Below are 22,300 nucleotides of genomic sequence, written 5' to 3'. Positions count from 1 at the left end.
TTGTGCGGTTTACAGCCCAATTTTGCACCTAACCTAACCTAGCCTATAACTACCTCCAAGTGACATCGTGGAACCCCAGGCAGAAGTAAAAAAACAAAATAAAAAGTCCGAATGAACCGAATCCGCTTTTTGGGCTATATTTCGGAAACATATTGAATTCGGTCGAATACGATTTCGATCGAATGGGAATATACCGAATTGCAAGAAAGAACAATTGAAAAAAAATAATAATAATACCAGCATAGCGGCCATAGCCAAAGTGACGGCGTGACGTCATGCTGGCATCACCCCCTTTGGCTCTAGTTGGTTCGAAAGCTCATGCCCGCAATCATCCTCCCTCTGCTTGAAGAAACTTGGGCTCCCGCGAACAGTGCGTTCCGTCCGGAGGCCAGAAGAGAAGTGAAGTCGTCAAGAAACGTCGTCACGTCACGTGAGAAGAGAGCACGTGGAGTCTCGGGGGGGGGGGATGTAGTGAAAGTGCTGTGTGTTCTAGCCAGTGTTGGCGAGGGGGGGGGCACGGAGTTGAAAGGGGGGAAAGAAGCCTAAGCTTAGTAAAACTAGACATCCGGAGACGATCCTTGGTGTTTTACTTGTAAAGATAAATAAGTGCAATTTTTTACTCATATCCCCTACAATGAGGTCTAAAATGATTCAAATTTAGATTCAAAATGTGTCTTATTTGATTCAAATTTCGATCCAAAATGTGTCTTATTTGATTCAAATTTCGATCCAAAATGTGGTCATATTTTATTCAAATTAGGACCCAAAATGTGTTTTGTTTGATTCAAATTTCGATCCAAAATGTGGTCATATTTGATTCAAATTTCGATCCAAAATGTGTCTTATTTGATTCAAATTTCCATCCAAAATGTTGTCATATTTGATTCAAATTTCGATCCAAAATGTGTCTTAATTGATTCAAATTTCGATCCAAAATGTGTCTTAATTGATTCAAATTTCGATCCAAAATGTGTCTTAATTGATTCAAATTTCGATCCAAAATGTGTCTTAATTGATTCAAATTTCGATCCAAAATGTGTCTTAATTGATTCAAATTTCGATCCAAAATGTGTCTTAATTGATTCAAATTTCGATCCAAAATGTTTCTTAATTGATTCAAATTTCGATCCAAAATGTGTCTTAATTGATTCAAATTTCGATCCAAAATGTGTCTTAATTGATTCAAATTTCGATCCAAAATGTGTCTTAATTGATTCAAATTTCGATCCAAAATGTGTCTTAATTGATTCAAATTTCGATCCAAAATGTGTCTTAATTGATTCAAATTTCCATCCAAAATTTGTCTTATTTGATTCAAATTTCGATCCAAAATGTGTCTTAATTGATTCAAATTTCGATCCAAAATGTGGTTATATTTGATTCAAATTTCGATCCAAAATGTGGTTATATTTGATTCAAATTTCGATCCAAAATGTGTCTTAATTGATTCAAATTTCGATCCAAAATGTGGTTATATTTGATTCAAATTTCGATCCAAAATGTGTCTTATTTGATTCAAATTTCCATCCAAAATGTTGTCATATTTGATTCAAATTTCGATCCAAAATGTGTCTTAATTGATTCAAATTTCGATCCAAAATGTGTCTTAATTGATTCAAATTTCGATCCAAAATGTGGTCATATTTTATTCAAATTAGGACCCAAAATGTGTTTTGTTTGATTCAAATTTCGATCCAAAATGTGGTCATATTTTATTCAAATTAGGACCCAAAATGTGTTTTGTTTGATTCAAATTTCGATCCAAAATGTGGTCTTATTTGATTCAAATTTCCATCCAAAATGTTGTCATATTTGATTCAAATTTCGATCCAAAATGTGTCTTAATTGATTCAAATTTCGATCCAAAATGTGTCTTAATTGATTCAAATTTCGATCCAAAATGTGTCTTATTTGATTCAAATTTCGATCCAAAATGTCAAATATAACACATTTTGGATCAAAACATCAAATTAAGGATTTTTGTTTGAAATACACTCAAAATGGCCAAGTTTGGTTTTCCCGCCAAATGTGGAGGTCGGAAATTAATATTTTGCGACGTAATATTATGGGCAAGGACTATTGATTCCTAGGAAATACATTTGGTGGAACGAGGGACCTTTGATATTATATAATTTTGAGAGCGTTTAACGGATTACGCTAATCTCGAACTTGAACTTTATGCGGGAATTTATCTACGTCAATAATTTCCAAGAATTTGTACCAAACCTCAACGGTTGATAATTACATCCCATTACGTGGACACGAGCCAAATATGTTTTTAGTCTAACGATTGAACCATTTGTTTCACATTCCTGACTTTTCCAGGTTTTCTTTGACTTATTTTGTGCGAAAATTTAGAATTTTTTACCCCACATTTTAGTAAAGGTAAAATTCCCTAATTTTAGAATAATTTTTAAAATTTCCTGACCTTTTCCCTGATTTTCAGACTAATTTTTAAAATTTCCTGACTTTTTCCCTGATTTTTAGACCCATATTCAAATTCGCTGATTTTTAGACAAAGTTTTAAAATTCCCGGACTTTTTCCCTGATTTTTAGACCCATATTCAAATTCCCTGATTTTCAGACTAATTTTTAAAATTCCCTGATTTTCAGACTAATTTTTTTAATTTTCCTGACCTTTTCCCTGATTTTCAGACTAATTTTTAAAATTTCCTGACTTTTTCCCTGATTTTTAGACCTATATTCAAATTCCCTGATTTTTGTACACTTACCCATATTCAAATTCCCTGACGTTTCCAGGAATTCCAGGTTTCCCAGGTACTGTGGCAACCCTGATTTATTTATATTCATTGAAGCGTCAAAAGGGTCAATGAAATTGATGAAACTGGTAATATTCTGCTCGACAATTTGAATTTTGGGGTCCAGATGATGGTAATCGTGGGGGTCCTCTTGAATTTCTGAAAGCCTTTATCCAGCACTGGATAGAAGACGTAGCTCGGCTTATTACGTCATCTTACCCTTTGAAAAAATAAAGGGTGACGTCATAATCTTTTTCCTGCAGATCAAAAATTTGCTTCCAAAATGGTGGCCTGAGCCAAAAATACGGAATGCTCCTGACCAGACCAAAACAGGGTGACCAGGGAAATTAATCGGAAAATTTATAGGAAAAATAGGAAATTTTAAGAAAATATCGAGGAGGTAGCCACTTCGAAAAATATTTTAAGCCTACACCAGATTTCTAAATTCCAGATATTTCCGTAAATATTAAAATTATTTCCAATATTTATCGAGATTTACAATATTCCTTTGGATTTTTCCAGATTTCTAATATTTCTCGAGATTTCTAATATTTCTCGAGATTTCTAATATTCCTTTGAATTTCTCGAGATTTCTAATATTCCTTTGAATTTCTCGAGATTTGAAGATTTCTAATATTCCTTTGAATTTCTCGAGATTTGAAGATTTCTAATATTCCTTTGAATTTCTCTCAAGATTTCTAACATTTCGTGGGATTTCTCTCAAGATTTCTAACATTTCGTGGGATTTCTCTCAAGATTTCTAACATTTCGTGGGATTTCTCTCGAGATTTCTAACATTTCGTGGGATTTCTCTCAAGATTTCTAACATTTCATGGGATTTCTCTCGAGATTTCTAACATTTCGTGGGATTTCTCTCAAGATTTCTAACATTTCGTGGGATTTCTCTCAAGATTTCTAACATTTCGTGGGATTTCTCTCGAGATTTCTAACATTTCGTGGGATTTCTCTCGAGATTTCTAACATTTCGTGGGATTTCTCTCGAGATTTCTAACATTTCGTGGGATTTCTCTCGAGATTTCTAACATTTCGTGGGATTTCTCTCAAGATTTCTAACATTTCGTGGGATTTCTCTCGAGATTTCTAATGTTTCTCCTATATTTCTAGATTTCCAGAAATATCGAAAATATTTCCGTTTATTTATTTAGATTTCGAATATTTTTTCCTGGATTTACAATATTTACTTTATTTCTTTTGGATTTCTAGATTTCCGGAAATAATTATTTCGATTTTTCACTGTTTGTACACCAGATTTCTTAAGTTGCTACACCCTCGGAAAATATAGGATAAAATATTGGCAAAAAAATTTAAAACATAAGAAACACCATAGGTAAAATATAGGTAAATAAATATAAAAATTGGTCAAATAAATTAAAATATAGGATACATGTGGGTACACGACGACGAAATGTGTTTGGGTTATACTACACGAAAAAAAACCGAAGTTATTATTGTTGTTTTTAAGTTGTTTGGTGGAAATTCAAGATACAATCGAAAATCAAAATAAGTACAACCAGTAATGTGAATGACAATTGGTGAAATTATTGGATAATATAGGTAATTAGGTTAAATTAAAGGAATTTATATTAGGGCAATTAAAATATAGTAAGTCTGGTCACCATGCCAAAGCTACGGAATATTTTATTCGATTTATTACGATGATCTTTTTAATTTACTAGTTCAACGATTTTGTGGTCAAATTCAATTTATAGCTAGAGTTACAACGAAGGCGTCGAAATTTGTGGTGGGGGGGAAAATGGTTTGTTGATGGTTTACTACGCCCAAAATAACGTTGAGACCTATCAGAGGTAGAAATCAGGCGCGTGTTTGGCAAGATTTTATGTGTGTTATATTCTAAGCTAGTTGTACTGCAAAACTGACTTGTGAGCAGCGTTGCCAGATGTAAAAATGAAAATAATGCTATACGCACTAAAAATTATTGAATTCTGGGCCAAATTATTTCACTAGCATTCATTATGTAGGCTTGTTTCGAGAATTTGGCGAGTTTTTAAAAATTAAAAGTTAATTTTATAGATCAAACCACGAAAAACGGACTTTGTCGAGGTCTAGATTTAATTTAAACAAAGGCGACAAATAATCTTTTTGGGCTGAACATAAGTGCAAAATGTTACTGGGTTCGAAAGTTATTGACAAAATGGTATGCCCTATCAGAATTATGGAAAATATGGTACGGTCTGTTAAAATTATTGCGAAAAGGCGTACCATATGGCACACTGGTGAAATTATGGAACGTTCCAAATTCCTAGCTAGAATTATTGAATCGTACCATAATTATGGTACGTCTGGCAACGCTGCTTGTGAGAAAACCACATTTGTCGGTTATCTTAGTAAAAAATGTCCCCAAAGGGGTGACGGTATTTCGTTTCTGACAATGCGCACCCCCCGTCCGATCAAGATCCTTCGTTCTGACAGGATCAGATGCTGACTGCACTTGCAGCTCTGTTGGAGGAGTGATTTCGCTAAATCGCGTCAGCTGACGAAGGGTGCACGTGAGTTCCCAAACGGGGGAATACCCTGAACCCAAATAAATTCGGCCCCCTCCCCCAGGTTTCCTAGACTTCCTCGCCCCCCCCCCCCGTTAGTCCGTTACACTCATTGCCGCCCCCCCTCGCGCTGTGGCTTTCCTTCGGAATCTCTTACCCCCCTAGACCCCCCCCTTTTTGCCAGAGAATCACCACGTGCTAGTGTTTTGCTTCTGTCACACGCAGCGGCGCGCCGATAGTGGTAGTAGTGTGTGTTGGAGGGCATCGGGACCACGTGGTCTCTCTCTGGCGGCGTTTTCACGATATTGGGCCCGGCAACCCTCCACTCATTCAACTCGCGATGTTCGCTAGCTTTCCACCGACACACTCTTCTGGTCTAGCAGCCAGTCGCAGCGCTTGATGAAAAGGGATTTCCGTAGAAATGGGCTCTTCGGCCGTCGTTCTCGTCGCCAGTAGGATAGCGCACCGACCAAGACGCAACCAACACTTCGCGTCTACTGGATTCGTGTCTTGTCCAAATTGGACTCCGTTTTGGACCATTCGTTTTCATTATGTAGGTTAATATTGTTACAATAATTGTAAAATTAACTAAATGATATTGATCAGATTCCATGTTGACCTTTCATCACAGCTTTGTGACCCTAGAAACGCCTCTAGAGAAATTTACGAATTTTATTACTTTTTTATAATTTATAAGTCTGTAAAGTATACATTTCCCCCTAAATTACGCGTATTTGTACGTATTTTAATTACCTTATGTACTTGTACGATTTAATTAAAACGTTAAATACCAATTTTGTCTCAGTTTAATTTTTTCGAAACCCATCTAAATAAAAACCAGTTTAAATGTAGCGGCGCTATGGATTTGAATGCCCCTCTGATCACACCGCCCCGCGCTCTAACTCTCGAAACTAATATTTGTCGTTTACAAATTTGGTAAATTTACCGCGCATTGTCGCGGTAAAAAAGACGGTTTATTATATTAATTTAATTATTACGACGCGAGCTAACGTTTAAAAGTCATTTGAGGGCCCGCAAAAAAATGAACTTCCTGCAATTTCAACGCTTCAGCGTTTCGCGTCAGCCGTAGCGCGGATGAGTACGTGGAGGTCTGCCGGAATGATTTGCTGCGAAACATAATTCCCCCCCGAGCTGTCCTTCTTCGTGCCCTGCGCGAATCCGCCGAGGAAACAAAGTCGTAGCGGATTATTGATTTGGAGCCGCGTTTCAAAATTAATTTGTTGAAAACTAAGCCGGAACATTACGGTGTAGTTTATTTTTGAGACGCGACGGGGTTTATAAAATGGGGGGCTGGAAATTCTGGCTGTCACAAAAAATTTCTAATCGACGCCATTTTGAATTTCTAGTCGGAGTCGCCGCGAACAATGAGCCGATTCTCGCGTAGGTCTGCCGCTTAGTTTTTCGCGATTATAAAGAGAATATTCGTTAATAAATTGGTCGCGGTGAGGAAGCGACGGAGATCAGTGTCGTAATAGGCGTCCCAAAAGTTCGTGAACCAGTATCAGTCGCCAGGAAAGTCTCGTAAAGTAAGGAATTTTTTCTTGATAAAAAGTCGATGCCGGCACGCGCGGCGTAGGGACACAAGAGGTAAAGCGTTGCCTTCGCCAGGCTGGCCGAGGCCCCGCAGCTGCCTCTCGACTTCGCGCCTGCGTGTTTGGCGTCCGTCTGCGCCCTGGAGATCTGCCTAGGCTGCGAGAGATTTTCTCCTAAACTGAGAGAGACTTGATATTTTTCCAGGCCGAAAAAATCCTTTATTTTGGCGCGGCGTGTACGATACGGGGTGATGTCCTTCCCTCCCCCCTTCGTAACCTAAACGGACGGTCCGTGGACCAATTTCTAAGGATGTGATCAACTTTCGATTTCAATCTTCCCTTGGCCTAATCGTTAGGCTTAGCTTCGTAACGCGAGGTTTAATACCGAAGAGCTGGAACATGGAAAAACTGCATAAAGTTCCCAGCGAAAGGTCTCGCGATTTCAACGCTTTTATTAGCGAACTGAATCAATTCCATCAAAATAGAGGGTAAGTGATTCCACGCTGGCTTTCTTCGAGAATGGAGAAAGAAAAAAAAACAACGGACCTTTTTTATTCCGTTTCTTTAGAACCCCATTTCGCTACGCGCCCAGAGTCAATGGCAGAGAGGTTAATCTACACAATCTCTACAATCAAGTTATCACGCTCGGAGGCTGGCAAAAGGTAAATACGTTCTTTTCTTACACCTCTACCGTTTCGAAAAAGGTCAATTATTATTGAAATCAAAGTAAAAACGCGTGTTATAAATTGGCGCGATGTATCAGTCGAAGTGCGAATACCGCCGTCTTGTCCGTATCGAGTAGGCTGGGGGGGAAGGAAGCGGGAAATGCCGCGTCGCTCGATGCTCTGGCCCGCGCGTATTTTTACTCTGCCATACAATGATCCACCTTAGAAGATTGCGCTCTGACCCCGTCTCGCGACGTCTATCGAGAGGACGAGTGACCGGTTGATGCTCTCGCGCCTTTTACAAACATTTTCAATCGCGTCGAACGCGGAATGTTCGAATTTCTCCTATTTTACGAATTGTTAGAAGGGCTCCTCCCTTATTTAGCTGGAGCCTTGTAATGGCGGAGTATGGAGATTTTCCAACCTAAGCCATTCGACGAGTCTTGTTCGGATTTATACCCATTCTTCTGGCGTTTACGCCAAAAAAATCATTAATATTAATGACTCTTAAAATGTAATTTGCATGAGGGCGTGATAAATATTTCTATCTTAATAGGCGAAGTTTTTGAAAAGTCTTTGTTCCTTCAAAATTTGTATCTTTCCTACCATTTCACCCTTGCGCTGTCATTCTGATTTTCTTACATTTAAAATCATTACTTTCGTAATATTACACCTATATTTTCATTCCCTGGTTTAATGTTTTTAATTTTTTATAATAAAATTAATTGAAGGGAAATATTTGTCAGGGTACAAGCTTGTAAACTATTCTTAAGGCTAGCTTGTGACTTTTCTTATTTCAAAGTATTGAAAGCAAACTTGCCCGTTTGTTCTTAAGATTGTACTTTCGTAAATATGGCCTATAGTCAAAGATATCCAGTAATTAACCGTTAGTGTTAGTAATAGTAAAAAAGTCAGGCAGTGGTCAGCGTGTATCTGCTGGATATGTGTCTGGCACGCTGCGCTGCAGTTAAATGACATTATTGACCAATAACCAAAAGATTCTGAAGGGTCACTGGTTCTTGGTCATTTAGAATGGAAGTGGTCTTTATGGGATCTAGTTCAACTTCGGTGCAGATTCTGACATTCGCAAAAGCTACTTTTGTTGACATTTAAGAGTACCAGTTTTTATAGACTGATTTGATTATGGATTTTCCATTTAACTTAATTTCTGATTTTGTCTAGTTCTTTTTGAGATTTTGGGGCTAATTTTTCACAGGATTGGAAAATTTTGCAAAATTTTAAGATATCTAAAATCTAATTTCTGGGAAACTACTCGATTTGACCAATTCCCTTGTTGTCGCTCATTGTAATGGTTAATATAATTTAGGAAAAATCATTGTGTCATCAATTTATTTTCAAATTAAATCAATGGGTATCAGAATTAGTTGCCTTAATCAAAATAAATTGAATCGGCGTCTAGGTGCATTTTTTTTAAACTGAAGTTGGTACCAACTTGGTACTACAAAGCTCATTTGAAATTTCAACTTTGTACTTTTATGCTAAATCCTTAATCTTTGACTAAAGTATTGTGTGTGTTAGTATTTTTGTTATTATCAAAGTTAAAAAAAAACATTAATTACTGCTATAAACCTATAAACATCCAAGGCAAGCTCTCGCCATTTCTTAGTTCAAAACATTTAAACGTGATGGTTCACAGTAAGGAAAGTATTGTTAACATTTCTTAATATCTGCTCTGAAAATTAACGAAAATATTTAATAATATGATTGAAAATTTTCATTATGGTGTAGGTTTTTTTTCTGCGGGTTTGAAAAGCTTTGTTACTACTTAATATTATCTGCAACAATTCAGAATCAATAATTTAAAACAGCCATTTCCAATCCAGTAAACTATAACCTTTCTATAAGATCCAAAAAAGCCACAGATTTGTTAAAATGTTGACCAATTTTTATTGGAATTAAGTTTGGTACATCAAAACAAATTTAAAAAATAGCAAACACTCAATGAAAGTACCATAAGACAATCAACATTTTATGTTCATTTTCATATCTCTGTGTTAAATATTAGTCATAATATGAAAGACAAGATTTATATAATACTACAAGAATCCCCAAATTTGTAGCCTATGTTTTAAAAATGTATAACATTGTATGTTAAAAAAATTGCAAGGGTTGCCACGCGCTAGGGAAAAGTCAGGGTATTTAAAAATGGGCTGGGAAGGTCAGGGAATTTTAAGAATTTGTAAAAAGTCAGGGAATTCAGTTTAATCTTGACACTTTTTAAAGGTAGTTTTACTCTAGATTTATGGCAAATTCTGTTATTATTTTACTTGAAAGGTTTTTTAACGTTGAAATAACTTTGGTACTGAAATATAAGTTGATGAAATTTATTAACTTTTGATAAATGTAAAAGTTAAAAAGTTAGGGAAAATAACTTAAAATGGTCGGGGAATTTGAATCTGAGGATATTGTGGCAACCATGTTTTATACTCACTGGTACTTTCGTAATAATTCAGTTTGGAACTGTTATTTAACAATTTCATTACCTTTCATTCTAACATTGGTCAGGGAGTTTTTTATCATTTCTTATGTGTAATAATTTAAGTTAGTATTTTTTATATTGAAGCTTATTTTGGCAGCTGTGCTGTTTCAAATACTTAATTTTAAATGTTAAAATTCCAATCCATGGTAAATTTTCTAATTTTAAAATAAACATCAAAGGAACTGCTACTTCATGGATTTAAAACAATTGGGAGCTTTCGGACCGTGGTGCTTCGTAGTGATTAATGTACCGGCTGACAAAGGACCACGATCTGAAAGCTCCCAATTGTAAATAAATGCTTTTAAATCCATGAAGTAGCAGTTCCTTTAATATTTAAAATAAAATACTTCTTGGTATTTAAAATTAATTTCTGAATTATCTTTGAGGAATGTATTTCTAATACTAAATACTATACTTTCAATGACGAAGTTTAAATGGCTTCGTAAAGGGCCTCAGATTTGTTACGTTTACTCAGTGGGGGATTAAACAATAGGCCAAGGAGAACAGGTGCTAGGTAAAATCCTTCTGCGTTTACTTGAAATTTATGTTGATCCTCTAAAAAATATCTGTTAAAATAACTAAAACTCTGATAAAGCTATGTCAAAAAAATATTTCAGGTTAGATGTAATTGGATTTTTTTTAATTCCAGAAAGATTTTGAATATGGGTCTAAAAGTCAGATTATTTTGAATATGGGTCTAAAAGTCAGATGATTTTAAATACAAGTTTAGAAGTCAGAATTATAAGTTAATATAAAAGTCAGGGAATTTGAAAAATCTCTGGAGATGGTCTGGAAAAGTCAGGAAATTTGAACCCTGCAGTAGTAATGCCATCTGTTAGAGGATCCCCTTACCAAAAAATAAGTGGTCTAAGAACTATTTAAGTTGGTTTTAAGTTTGTATTTGAGACAAATACCAACTAAAAACCTACTTAAAAACAACTTAACACCAACTAAAAACTTACTTAAAATGTTACTTAATAAAGACCACTTAAAGCCAACGTAAAACTTACTTAAAATGTTACTTAAAAAAGACCACTTAAAACCAACTTAAAAAATATGTAATTTTCTGACCACTAAATACCGACTTTAAGAAAAGGGCATTTTCCCACCAACTTAAAACCAACTTATTACCAACTTAACTAGTTTACTGAAATATGCTGACCACTTAAAACCAACTTAATATCAACTTAAATGTGAATACCAACCAAAAACCAACTTATTTTTTGGTAAGGGGCCTGGTTCTTTATTGCCACAATAATGAAGAATCTACCAACTATGATTAATTACACATTTTAATTAAATAAATTTAACAATTTCATGGTACACAAACTAAATTAGAAGTTCAATTTAACTTTAACGTAATTAATTGTGTATTCTTGAAAGATAATAGAATTTTTTTCTTACGACCGATATTAGATGGCATTGTACAATTGAAAAAATGAGCTGTTTCTGTTTTAAAGTGTAAGTAGATCATGTTAGTGGGCATGAAAAGTAGACTTGCACATTCTCAGTACCCTAATTACATTCTTGTCAGCTATTATTACAATTGTAAAATTGCTATGCATAGTGGAAAAGTGCAGTCGTTTAGTCAAAAATTATTTCTTGTCCAAAAGGGGGTTAAAATTAAGTAAGTCCTCAGATTTAACAACGCTACTATCCATATTGACTAAAATAATTTTCTAAGTGGTATTTATTCCTTGTAAATACTCCAAAGATTTGGTTTTAACCTAAATATCAATTTAAACTTTACCAACAATGTCTATCAGTTAACATGAAACCTTCAGTTTTCCTGAGAAACTCAATGAAAACACAATATAACAGATTGGAAAAGATTTTGAGTTTCTATAAAACTTACACATTTCTATATTTCAACCCTATAAAACTCTTTTAAGTTGGTTTTTTGATCTTTTAATTTTTCAAAATTTTGAAATTCAGGCAATAATTTTGAAATTTTTTACCTATAATTCCTATTTATTTTTGAGCCCTATTGTACAGCCGAAGCTACAGATTTAATTTTAATCCAATCTAATCATATGACGGTGTCCTAATAATCATTGGAGTGAGCTAGCTGCCCCTCGGAAAAATCAAAAATTTAAATATAAATGGCAAACGTCTGAGATCAGGTGATTTCACTCTGATCATTATTCGCTTAACCAAAATATTTAATTGATTGAAGTAAAATTGAGAAATATTCAAACAATTAAATTTAGACTACTCTATGAACAATATTTGTAAGTAACTTTAACTGAGAAATTCCCACAGACTAATGTTCATTTTAATGATTTTGCCCACATGGCCAGTCTGCTCCTGGCTTAGCTTGCTCCGTTTCAATAATGATCAGTTGATAAAAAAAAACTTTATCAGAGCAGTCAAAAAAATCTGGTGTTTGTTGATGCATCCATTGGATTTTTGTTACGTAAAAGCCAATTTTTCTGGAATTTTTGAAAAAGTTTTATTTTGTTCCATCATGTAATTGGTTCATCCTAAACATTATAATTTTATAAAATTAAAATATTATTATTTTTATAAACATTTCTGATTCATGTCACATTAAATTAAAATAGAGAAAACCCTAAATAAGTATTTCTTCTCTTTTCTTAAATAGTGCATGAAACCCAAAGTCTTGCAATTGATCACTCTAAATTTTGTAGTCCTGTTATAAATATCATTTTACAAACATTTGTACATGTCAGTGGTGTTAGAAATATCATTTTACAAACGTTTGTACATGTCAAAAAAATTCTGGAACCCAAATTTAGACAATACCACTGATCGGAATCAATATTGGCAATAGCTGCTTTTTTGTTAATTTTAATTTTTTCTATAGTAATTTATAAAACTTGGGTTGAAATTTAGTATTGGACATTTTTGAAGATTTGTATGTATCCATGAATCTACTATTTAATTATCAGGCTGGTTTCCCTCCTAACTGTAAGCCAACCTCTGTGGACTGAAAAGGGCACTAGTTATTCAGTTTTTACTAGAAATAGGTGGATTGTAGGTGAAGATGTTTTAGATTTTTCATTGGCTTACTAATTAAGTGGAAATGTTTACTGAAGCTTCAATATATACTGCGAATTGAAATTTAGAATATAAAATTATGGTACCATGTTTAATCTCATTTAAATATTTAACATTTAAGTTAGTTTTTGAAATATTCTGAATTTGCGATATACAAAAAAAACCTATTAAAACCAATATGTTTCACCAACTATCTGAAAAGAAGTACCAGTAGATCTTGAAGAAAACCTGGATAAATCTTTTTTTTCTTAGTTTCCTTAATCCATTCTTCATATACCCCGGCTTCTATTGAAATCCATGACCCTTATATAAATTTTTAATAACCACATAATGGGGTGGCGTAGTTAACGTACGTTGTTTAAGGTTGTCTGTTATGTTATCTTCGTTCAAATATTTTCTTGTGAATTATTCAGTGCTATGGAAATTTTGTTGTAATTTAATATTAATTTCTTTGTTAAATTATTGTAGCAATTACTTAATTGGTAATTTTTAATGGTGAAAGCTGAGAAAGAGTATATAATTTTAAATCTTTTAATTTGATTACATCATTACCACTACTTACACTCTTAAAACCATAAACATGCCAAATGTTTTAATACCTCTTTATCCAGCTCGTTAGTTATTTCTCAACATACGCATATTTATTTGTTAAAATTGTGCCAGATTGACGACGATAGTTTATGATTACTATGAAACATGTGAAAAAAAATTTAGCTTTTAGTCAAAGTGAACTTTTATTTTATTTTACTGAAATTTTATTTTTCAAAACTCTCAAACAGGTAGGGTATTTTTTGGTTGTACAAAATACCTGATTTGTGGACAAACTCACCTGCTTATGAATAAAATCTAACCTCAACCTACCCTATTTAAATCCCACACTATTTAAACCTATTTTTTTTCTTATGTGGGTACTTTGGTGTTAAACGTAGTTTACCAATTTTATGGCCCCTATGAACATTTGTAATATTACTAATTTCAAATGAATTTTTGACCAGACAAAATTCTCATTACAAAATATTTATTTTTACTTTCTCTGAGTTTGTGCTATTTTAAGAACTTAATTGGAAGTACCAACATAAATTTTAAGTACGTGAGGGGTCTATTATAACAAATGTGGGGGGTAGCATATCTCAGTCTACCCTTAGCTTTAAAACAAACATGTTTATAAATTAATTCACAAAGTACAGGAGCCTTACCATTTACACGCAGCGCAGGGGACCTATAAAATCCTATATTTTAAAACCAATCTTTTATGTTTCTTTAATTTCTTGAAATATCCTATTGAGTATTATAAATTTGAGTTAGTATATGGTACTTATTTATTTTGCTTCATAATTTGTGATGTAAAACTAGAGCTACAAGATCTTTTGGTTTGAAAACTACCATCAATAATTGAAAGTTGCTACTTCAGCGCCATCTATGTTTGATTCGATCACAAAATTGTATCTTTAAAAATTTTGATTTCTTATTATTTTGAAAAAAAAAGTGTTGCGTGCTTTTTACTTGAAATTTGAACTATGATAAATTTCAGTCGTACATGATCCTATATAATTATATTTTTTCCTATAATTAATTAAATTTTTTTGACTGAAATCCCTGCATTTATCTTTCCAAGACCAATCATTAGTATAGTGGTGGCAAATTCGAATAGCAATTCACTAGCGAAACACTTAAAGGGTTAAAAGTTAATTTAAATAGATAAGGACATTTTTTATAATATACATGTGGATATATATGTGGACCTTGACTTTTGGAGTTAAAATTGAAGACTTGGTTTATCACCTAGATGTTGTATTAATTAAATTGTAAGGTGGTGATGCGTTTTTAATTAGTCGGTTTGACTATTAAAGAATTACATGATTTGAGTTGGAACCAGGTAGGTTTCTATTAGGATTTTAAAAGTTTCTTAGTACAAAAGGATCAGAAACTTTAAATTATTTAAATTAATTTAAGTGAGAAGTGTAAATTTATATTTAACTGAATCAATTGATTAATATGGTAGATTAGTGCGATGAATTTAAGCTTCATTCTTGATGTTTAGATACCAATCTTCAGTTTTTAATGTTAATTTGAGACGTAGATGCAAAAGCCCAGATGAAAGGCAGTACAAAACGTTAAACCACCAAATCATGACGCTCTATTCTAGCAATCTAATAGGTCAATTGCAACTGAACAATTTCATTAAATTGGTTATTGTTAAATGCAGGATTAAAAATTACCTGATCTTAAAATCTCCTGGCTGTGAAAAGTTGTATAGAATGAAAATATTAAGTATTATTTTTATTTAATGGACATGGTACTACGTCATTATATATTGAGGAAATTTTCAACTTGTAAAATCAAATCTTAGGTGACAAATTACAAACAATTAATCGAAGAAAAATGAAAGTAATGTCAAAATTTGTAATGTCTATTAGGTCTCTTAGCCCCACTAGAGACCAAATAGATTATTTACGAAGAAATGGCCCTGTCAGCTAAGGCTTAGTGGTTTTGTTGAAGGGTTTGGAAAATATGAATTTTTTAAAAGGGATATTGAATGTTGATTCTACCCTTAGGGATTGGTATTGGAGAGAGCTACCTTTTGATATTATTAGGTCGCAACCGTTTTGATTTTCACTAGAGAAAAGGTTTTCACCAACAGATGGCGTTGAATAGGTAAAACTTAAAAGAACAGACTTGTTTCTTATGGAAATATAAGTTCTATATCTATGTCCTGCATGAAAATATTTACTACTATGATATATTACGAACCATATCGTTTGTGGGCGACTGAGGGTGCTCTTTTCTTTGGGTTTCCTTTAGTTTTATTATTCTGCTATAAATTCCTTACTTTAGCAGCGGAAATCAACACCTGATTATTGAATTTTACTTAAAACTAATTTATTTTTATTTTTACTAGTTTTGTGAAGTTTTTCAGTAAATTTTAATCCATACATTAAAGTCTAAATAAAAATTATTTTAATTAAACTTATATTCTCAAATTTTATTTCAAACTTATGTTCTCAAATTTTATTAAATGTTTGTAAAAAAATTGTTTGCATTTGTTTTTAACTGAAATATTGTTTGTTGTTTTTAAACTGAAAACCATTTTTTCATTAATTTTGATCAATATATAGAGTACATTTGATGACTAAATAAAAATAATTATTTAAATTGTACTGATAAAATTGTATTTTATAAGTTGAAGTTGTTCATTTATTAGTACTGCTAGTTGTACTAGATATGGTAGCTAAAGACGTACAAATTTCTTCATCAATCGATTATTTATTTTACCTTTTTTCAATTCTAGGTGAACGATACCCATAAGTGGGATGCAGTGTTAGAAGCCCTAAATCTTCCAACATCATGTGTCAATTCAAATTTGGCTATACGGCAAATCTACATTCGGTGAGTAATAAAAATAACGTTATTTTACTAATGTTATATGGATGATTGAAAGTGATACATGGTTTATAAAAAAAGGGTGGTATTTTGAATGTGAGTGGTTGAATGAAACTTGGAAAAATTTATTTTGTGTGCAGTAAGTAAATGTAATATCTGTGATTATCAGGTTCAGTTTAGGTGAACAACTGATTTTGCTCCTAAAAAGATAAATAATAAACTTTAAATCCAAAAATTTAACTTAATTCGCTAACAAGTGTTACTTGGATTTTAGGCTTTTATCTGAAAGTTTATAATTTTAACTCTTAAGAATTTGTACAGGACCTGGAAAATGTGGAAAAGTTAGGGAATAGTTAATTTTATAAAATGTCTTTACGCTTGCCCAACTTGTTGCAATGTTGCCCTGGAATAGTTCAGCCAATGCCTAAGAATGAGTTCATAAGCTCTTTAGTGGGAGAGAAAACGGATCCACAGCTGAAGCGAGGAGGCAACATTTCAACAAGATGGCCAAGGTTATTTTATAAAAAGAACTATTTGAAAAAGGTTACAAAAAGTTTGGGAATTTGAAAATGACCCAAAAAAATTAGTAAAATAATTTTTTGAACTACTTATTTAAATACTTATTCGTTTTAAATGATTTTACCTCAAACCATTACTTAATTCTACGAAAATGGTCAGGGAAATGTCAGGAAAATTCATTTCGGACATTGTATGAACAGGGTTTGTGTAAGGAAGTTATAAGAATCCCCAATTTAGATAATAAGTACTGCTGCTCATGAGATTTCTTTAGTTATTGTCGAAAAAGGTTGTTTTTTAGCATAGGTTGAGTTAGATACTTCCCCTACAGGTAATGTTATTATTAACTTATGCTAATGGATTTGGTAATTTACATGGTACCTCTTTGTTGATACAGCAATATTTTTATCTAAATAATAACACTAGTGCCATGTGCAATATTGGACTAAAATTTTTAATTCATCATTTCATTTATGAATTGGGATTAACGAATCTATCAGCAACTTAAATTGAATACCAACTTTCTGAGATCAATCTAATGAGTTTGCGCCACAAATTAACAAAATTAGGCTGTATTAAATTGTGAAATCGTTAACTTACCGTAATAAAGTCGTAACCTGGACAACATTAAAGCATTTAGTTACGATTTTTTAAACTCACTTAAGACCAAAAGTGTATAAACCATTTCGTCATAAGTAGGCCTAGAACGAGCACCTTTTTTTTGATGAACTTTGTATTTGAGACTTTTCTCCGTAAAGGCGCTTATAATTTTTAAATATGACGTAAATTCTACGCCTTTAACCATATAGCTATCAATAATTACTTCGGCAGGGTTGCCACAGTACCTGGAATTCCTGGAAAAGTCAGGGAATTTGAAAGTGGTTTTAAAATTTGGAAATTTGGTCAGGGAAAACATGGAAATGTCAGGGAATTTAATTCCGGAAATTTTGTACGAACCCTGGCTAAAAATCACTGAAATGTCAGGGAATTTAATTTCGGTTGCAAATATTAAACTTTTACTGAAATATAGGTTAAAAATACAAAATAAGTCGGGTAAAATCTCCAGAGACGGTCAGGGAAAACCTGGAAAAGTCGGAAATTTGATTGTGAAAAAACTGTGGCAACCCTGTTCGACTACACACTTAAGGGGCGTAATTATAGACTTATGACGAAGCCAAAGTCATCAAACAGACAACGAAAGCGCGAGGGGGGGGAGTTGCGGGCGTTACTCGTTCTTCTCCCCCCGGCGAAAAAGTAACTCTCACGGCGTGTTTGGAAGTCGATGTTTTCGCGACGATCCACGTGTTACGAGGCATCGCGACAAATCTCGTAATGCACATGGGTGGTTGTTTCGAAGGCAGCGGGGGTTATCGACGTCCTCGCGACGCTAGAACGCACCGGCGTTCGACTCCGCCGTGTTGCTCCGCGCTGTCTCAGTCGACCTACCTGGCGACGGCAGCCGGAGAGTGAGAGTCATTAACCTTCGCGTTGCGAAATCGATCGAGCGCGAACTCCACACCCAGAGCTTCCCACCCGTTCAGCTGTCGCTCTCTGCTATTTACATACACGCCGGGACTGTCGTCGCGTTACTTGGGCTTGGGGACTAATAGGGCTCGTGTATGTAGTGTGGCCTACGAGTTATACTCCGTTTCATTATCTCGGCTGATTATACCCGAATGTTCGGATCAAATAAAACAGTATTTATTTATACTTCAAGCAACTGTCGGCTCTATCATTGCCACCTGTATTATGAATAGGCCCCTGTTATTAGAGATGGCCATGAATCTATCCGAATCTTCGATAAAACTGACTTTCGTGGAGATCGTGGAGCCATCTATTAATGGGAACGGAAGCTAAAATTCCAAATAGCGAGACAAATATTAACGTCGTCAGAGAGCCATTATAGAGTATTATATTTAGGCCACTTTTACTCTACTTACACCGATTTTGTTGAAACTAGGTAGGTATGTAGACCTTATGGTAACATGAAATTTCTCCAAGGGAAAAGTGGCAATGGGCATTAGTTTTGCCATGGCAACCGAAAATGTTTTTCAGTAGTTCAGTCGTCGAAATTGTTCTTTGAAAATTCGTACATCTGGATCAAATTGATTTTAATCGCGGCTTAAACGAGCGACCGAATTGCTTTTTTTCCTTTCAAATCGGTCTAAAAGTCGTTAAATTGGAAAGTGATAATTTTCAAATGGGTTGAAAAGTCGTTAAATTGGAAAGTAATAATATTTTCTTTAAATATAGGTAAAAAAGTGTAATATTTTGGCTTCAAAAATTCGGGGGAAAATCTGTAGAAATGGTTATGCAATAGGCGAAACTATAAAGTCCAGGGTGGTAGTCACGTGACTTTGTGGAAAACGGCAGAGCCATCTAGCTTAAGAAATACGAGTTATTATTCATTTTATTTTGCTAATGTTGGTTAAAATTTTGATCGAATCATCTAAATTATTATTATTATTTAAAACATCTTGTAATAGACAAGTGTAAGTTAATTAGCTGCCTGCGGTATCAGGGAAGGAATAATTTTTTTCGTAGTCGTCGCACGGCCAACTATGAACAAGTCTTGTTCAACAAGAGTTACCGAATCGAAGTTGGCTGTGATATGGAAGTCACGTGATTTTGTTTTCCCATTTTAACAAATTGGTTAAGACCAAATTTACGTTATAGTTTCGCCTATTTGAATCTAAAAAATCGTGAAAACGAACCGTGGCAGTAATATCATTAACTGCTAATCACGAGCCGAGCCTCTCAAGGGGTACCGGAGTTCGTTTTCTTGGATTCCATTGTGCGCCAACCGGTTTACTTATCGAGTATTGTTTGCCACAATTACCTTCTACCTTCCAGTTCCGGCTTTCCATCACTTCGCCAATGATCACAGCATCCCATTGCGTCTCATCTAATGCCATTCTGATTCGTGTCTCATTAGGGAATCAAATGGTTATATTGATGAAATAATATTCACGTAAGGACGGGGTTGTAAAAAAACGGAGAAATTTTATTATTTGGAAAACTAAATCGGGGAATTTATATTAGATTGATAAACGAAATCGGGGAAATTATATTAGATCGATAAACGAAATCAGGGAAATTTTCTTAGTTTTAAAAACGAAATCGGGGAAATTATATTAGATCGATAAACGAAATCAGGGAAATTATATTAGATCGATAAACGAAATCGGGGAAATTTTCTTAGTTTGATAAACGAAATCGGGGAAATTATATTAGATTGATAAACGAAATCGGTGAAATTTTCTTAGTTTGAAAAACGAAATCGGTGGAATTATATTAGATTGATAAACGAAATCGGTGAAATTTTCTTAGATTGATAAACGAAATCGGTGGAATTATATTAGATTGATACACTAAATCGGTGAAATTTTCTTAGATTGATAAACGAAATCGCGGAAATTATATTAGATTGATAAACGAAATCGGGGAAATGTTATTAGTCAGTTTAAATTTAACTTCTGGTCTGATAAAAGTATAATATAAAATAAAAATTTGTTCCTAAAAAGTCAGCGAAAAATCTCTTTTTTGAATCTAAAACATTTTGTGGCAACCCTGTTGAAAATTTCACCTTGCATTTCGTGAAGAAATGATATTTTAAAATAAAAAGTGGTCTTGCCCAACGTGTTCAAATGTTGCTCTAACGTCACAAGACCCAGCTTTATTAGTGTATTCTTCGCACGAGGGATTTGGGCGCGCACTCGTAGACTTTTAAAAGTAAGACTATGACGTAAGAGCCACATTTAAACAAGAAGGCCACGTTTCTTTATAATAAAAGAACTGCTAGCATTAGAATCTTACGTGTAATCAAGCGTACTGTAAATTCTAGCCATCAAGAACGAATTTTTATAATAAACAGGTTGCGTACTATCTAAACACCTACGAATTCTTATTACACGTTTTCAAGGGGTGGTTTATCCTGGCTACTAACTCTACCGCTATCTCTAAATTCGTGCCTGAATCATATTAATAACAGCAGTTGTTTTTTAAATTAACTCAATAGAATCGTTAGTGCATTCTTAGTGACGGTCACTATGACAATAGTTAACTTTTAATTAAAGTTCTAAGAATAATAATAATCAGCTAGGCACCACCTTAGGCCTAAGTCATTAAGCGACTTTTGAAGCCTTTAATAGAAGGAGTTGTTCCGAGTTTCCACCCAGTGCTACCAGCTGGCATCGAACCCGGCTCCTCTTGCGGCGTCATTTCTAGTGACGGGGTCAACAAAGACTATATACGGTTTGCTTACTAAACAGGCGTCTCCGTACAAAAACACTTTCGAAACCGATAGAGGCATCACTGAAAATTTGGACCAACCATTGAACACGCCAGTCTATGTAGCGAAGTTTATATAAAGTCTTCGGTGGTCCACAGTCAACTTCAATCTCTAGCGCTATAGCGGCCAACCCATTCGTTGAAGTTTCTACGTTAACCTACGAGCAAAAGATGGTTTGAGCGCCCCTAGCGTAATATTATTTTTCGAATAGTTTTTGTATTGAAGCCAATTTAAAAACTACAGTTTATAGGGGGAAATCTTCGTTCACGGAATTTGGGGGAATGGGTCAAATGTCAAAGTTGGCCGTGGGTGGTCAGAAACGTTTAGTGTCCGGAGCGGAGGATTCGGCGAGGGTATTCCCTGGGATGATTTGAGAAAAGCTGGGGAGCGTCGTAAGTGGATCAATCGAGAGAGAGAGAGAGGTTTGCAGTGAAGCCCAATTGGTGAGCGCGCCAATGGCGAAGGGGGAAGGAACACGGGGGGAGTGAATTCGTCCTTGACCTTGTTCTCTCTCTCCGAAAGTGAGGCGACATTGTAGTGTAGGCATCCCTCCAGAGTGAGAGAGACCCGGAAGAGGGGTAGCGGCGTACGCCACGTGGGTTGGAAGACATTGCGGGGAAGCGGAATGCGGAGGGGCTCCTGGCGGGGGGGGGGGTGAAGACGTCGCACTTTTTGCTTCTCTCTGTCCCTCTCTAAACGCCGGGGTCAATCGCTCTCGGATCGAACGGAATTCTCGCGCTCCACGTGCTTCCGACGGACACACCTGGCGGAGTTCCCAACAAACTTGGTGAGGTTAAGCCGCCGTTCACGGAAACCACTGGTTTTGCTCGCGTTTCAAAACACGTTGGAAGTTGGGAAACAAGGGGTCGGACATTCTGGGAAATCCCGTACACTTGTTAAGAAATAGCCAAATACTGCCTGGGTCTCTTCAAAATCCCGTAATCCGGCCAAAAATTCAGAAATCCTGCCTGGATCTCTTCAAAATCCCGTAATCCGGCCAAAAATTCAGAAATCCTGCCTGGATCTCTTTTATATCGCGAAATCCTGCCTGGATCTCTTTTATATCGCGAAATCCTGCCTGGATCTCTTGTA

At 34.8% G+C, this 22,300-nt stretch overlaps 1 protein-coding gene across 3 annotated transcripts in view; it reads left to right on the top strand.

Moving 5' to 3' along the window:
• Positions 1–6,387: 6,387 nt before the first annotated feature.
• Bap170 (Brahma associated protein 170kD) overlaps positions 6,388–22,300 on the top strand; it is a 41,939-nt gene continuing 26,026 nt past the window's right edge. For 2 of the 3 annotated variants that reach the window (XM_090166488.1, XM_090166486.1), the window contains exons 1-3: positions 6,388–7,322; positions 7,403–7,496; positions 16,310–16,407. In XM_090166488.1, coding sequence (XP_090022614.1) covers positions 7,234–7,322; positions 7,403–7,496; positions 16,310–16,407 — 281 coding nt within the window. In that variant the 5' untranslated portion in view covers positions 6,388–7,233. The remainder of the gene's footprint in view (positions 7,323–7,402; positions 7,497–16,309; positions 16,408–22,300) is intronic. The other variant, XM_090166487.1, reaches the window with a different exon arrangement.

This window comes from Leiobunum rupestre, chromosome 2, assembly GCF_980474605.1.
Source record: "Leiobunum rupestre chromosome 2, qqLeiRupe1.1.hap1, whole genome shotgun sequence".
In the NCBI taxonomy this organism is placed as follows: domain Eukaryota; kingdom Metazoa; phylum Arthropoda; class Arachnida; order Opiliones; family Sclerosomatidae; genus Leiobunum; species Leiobunum rupestre.
The sequence above is the reverse complement of the archived record's forward strand: the minus strand, read 5'-3'. Positions and strand labels throughout refer to the sequence as shown.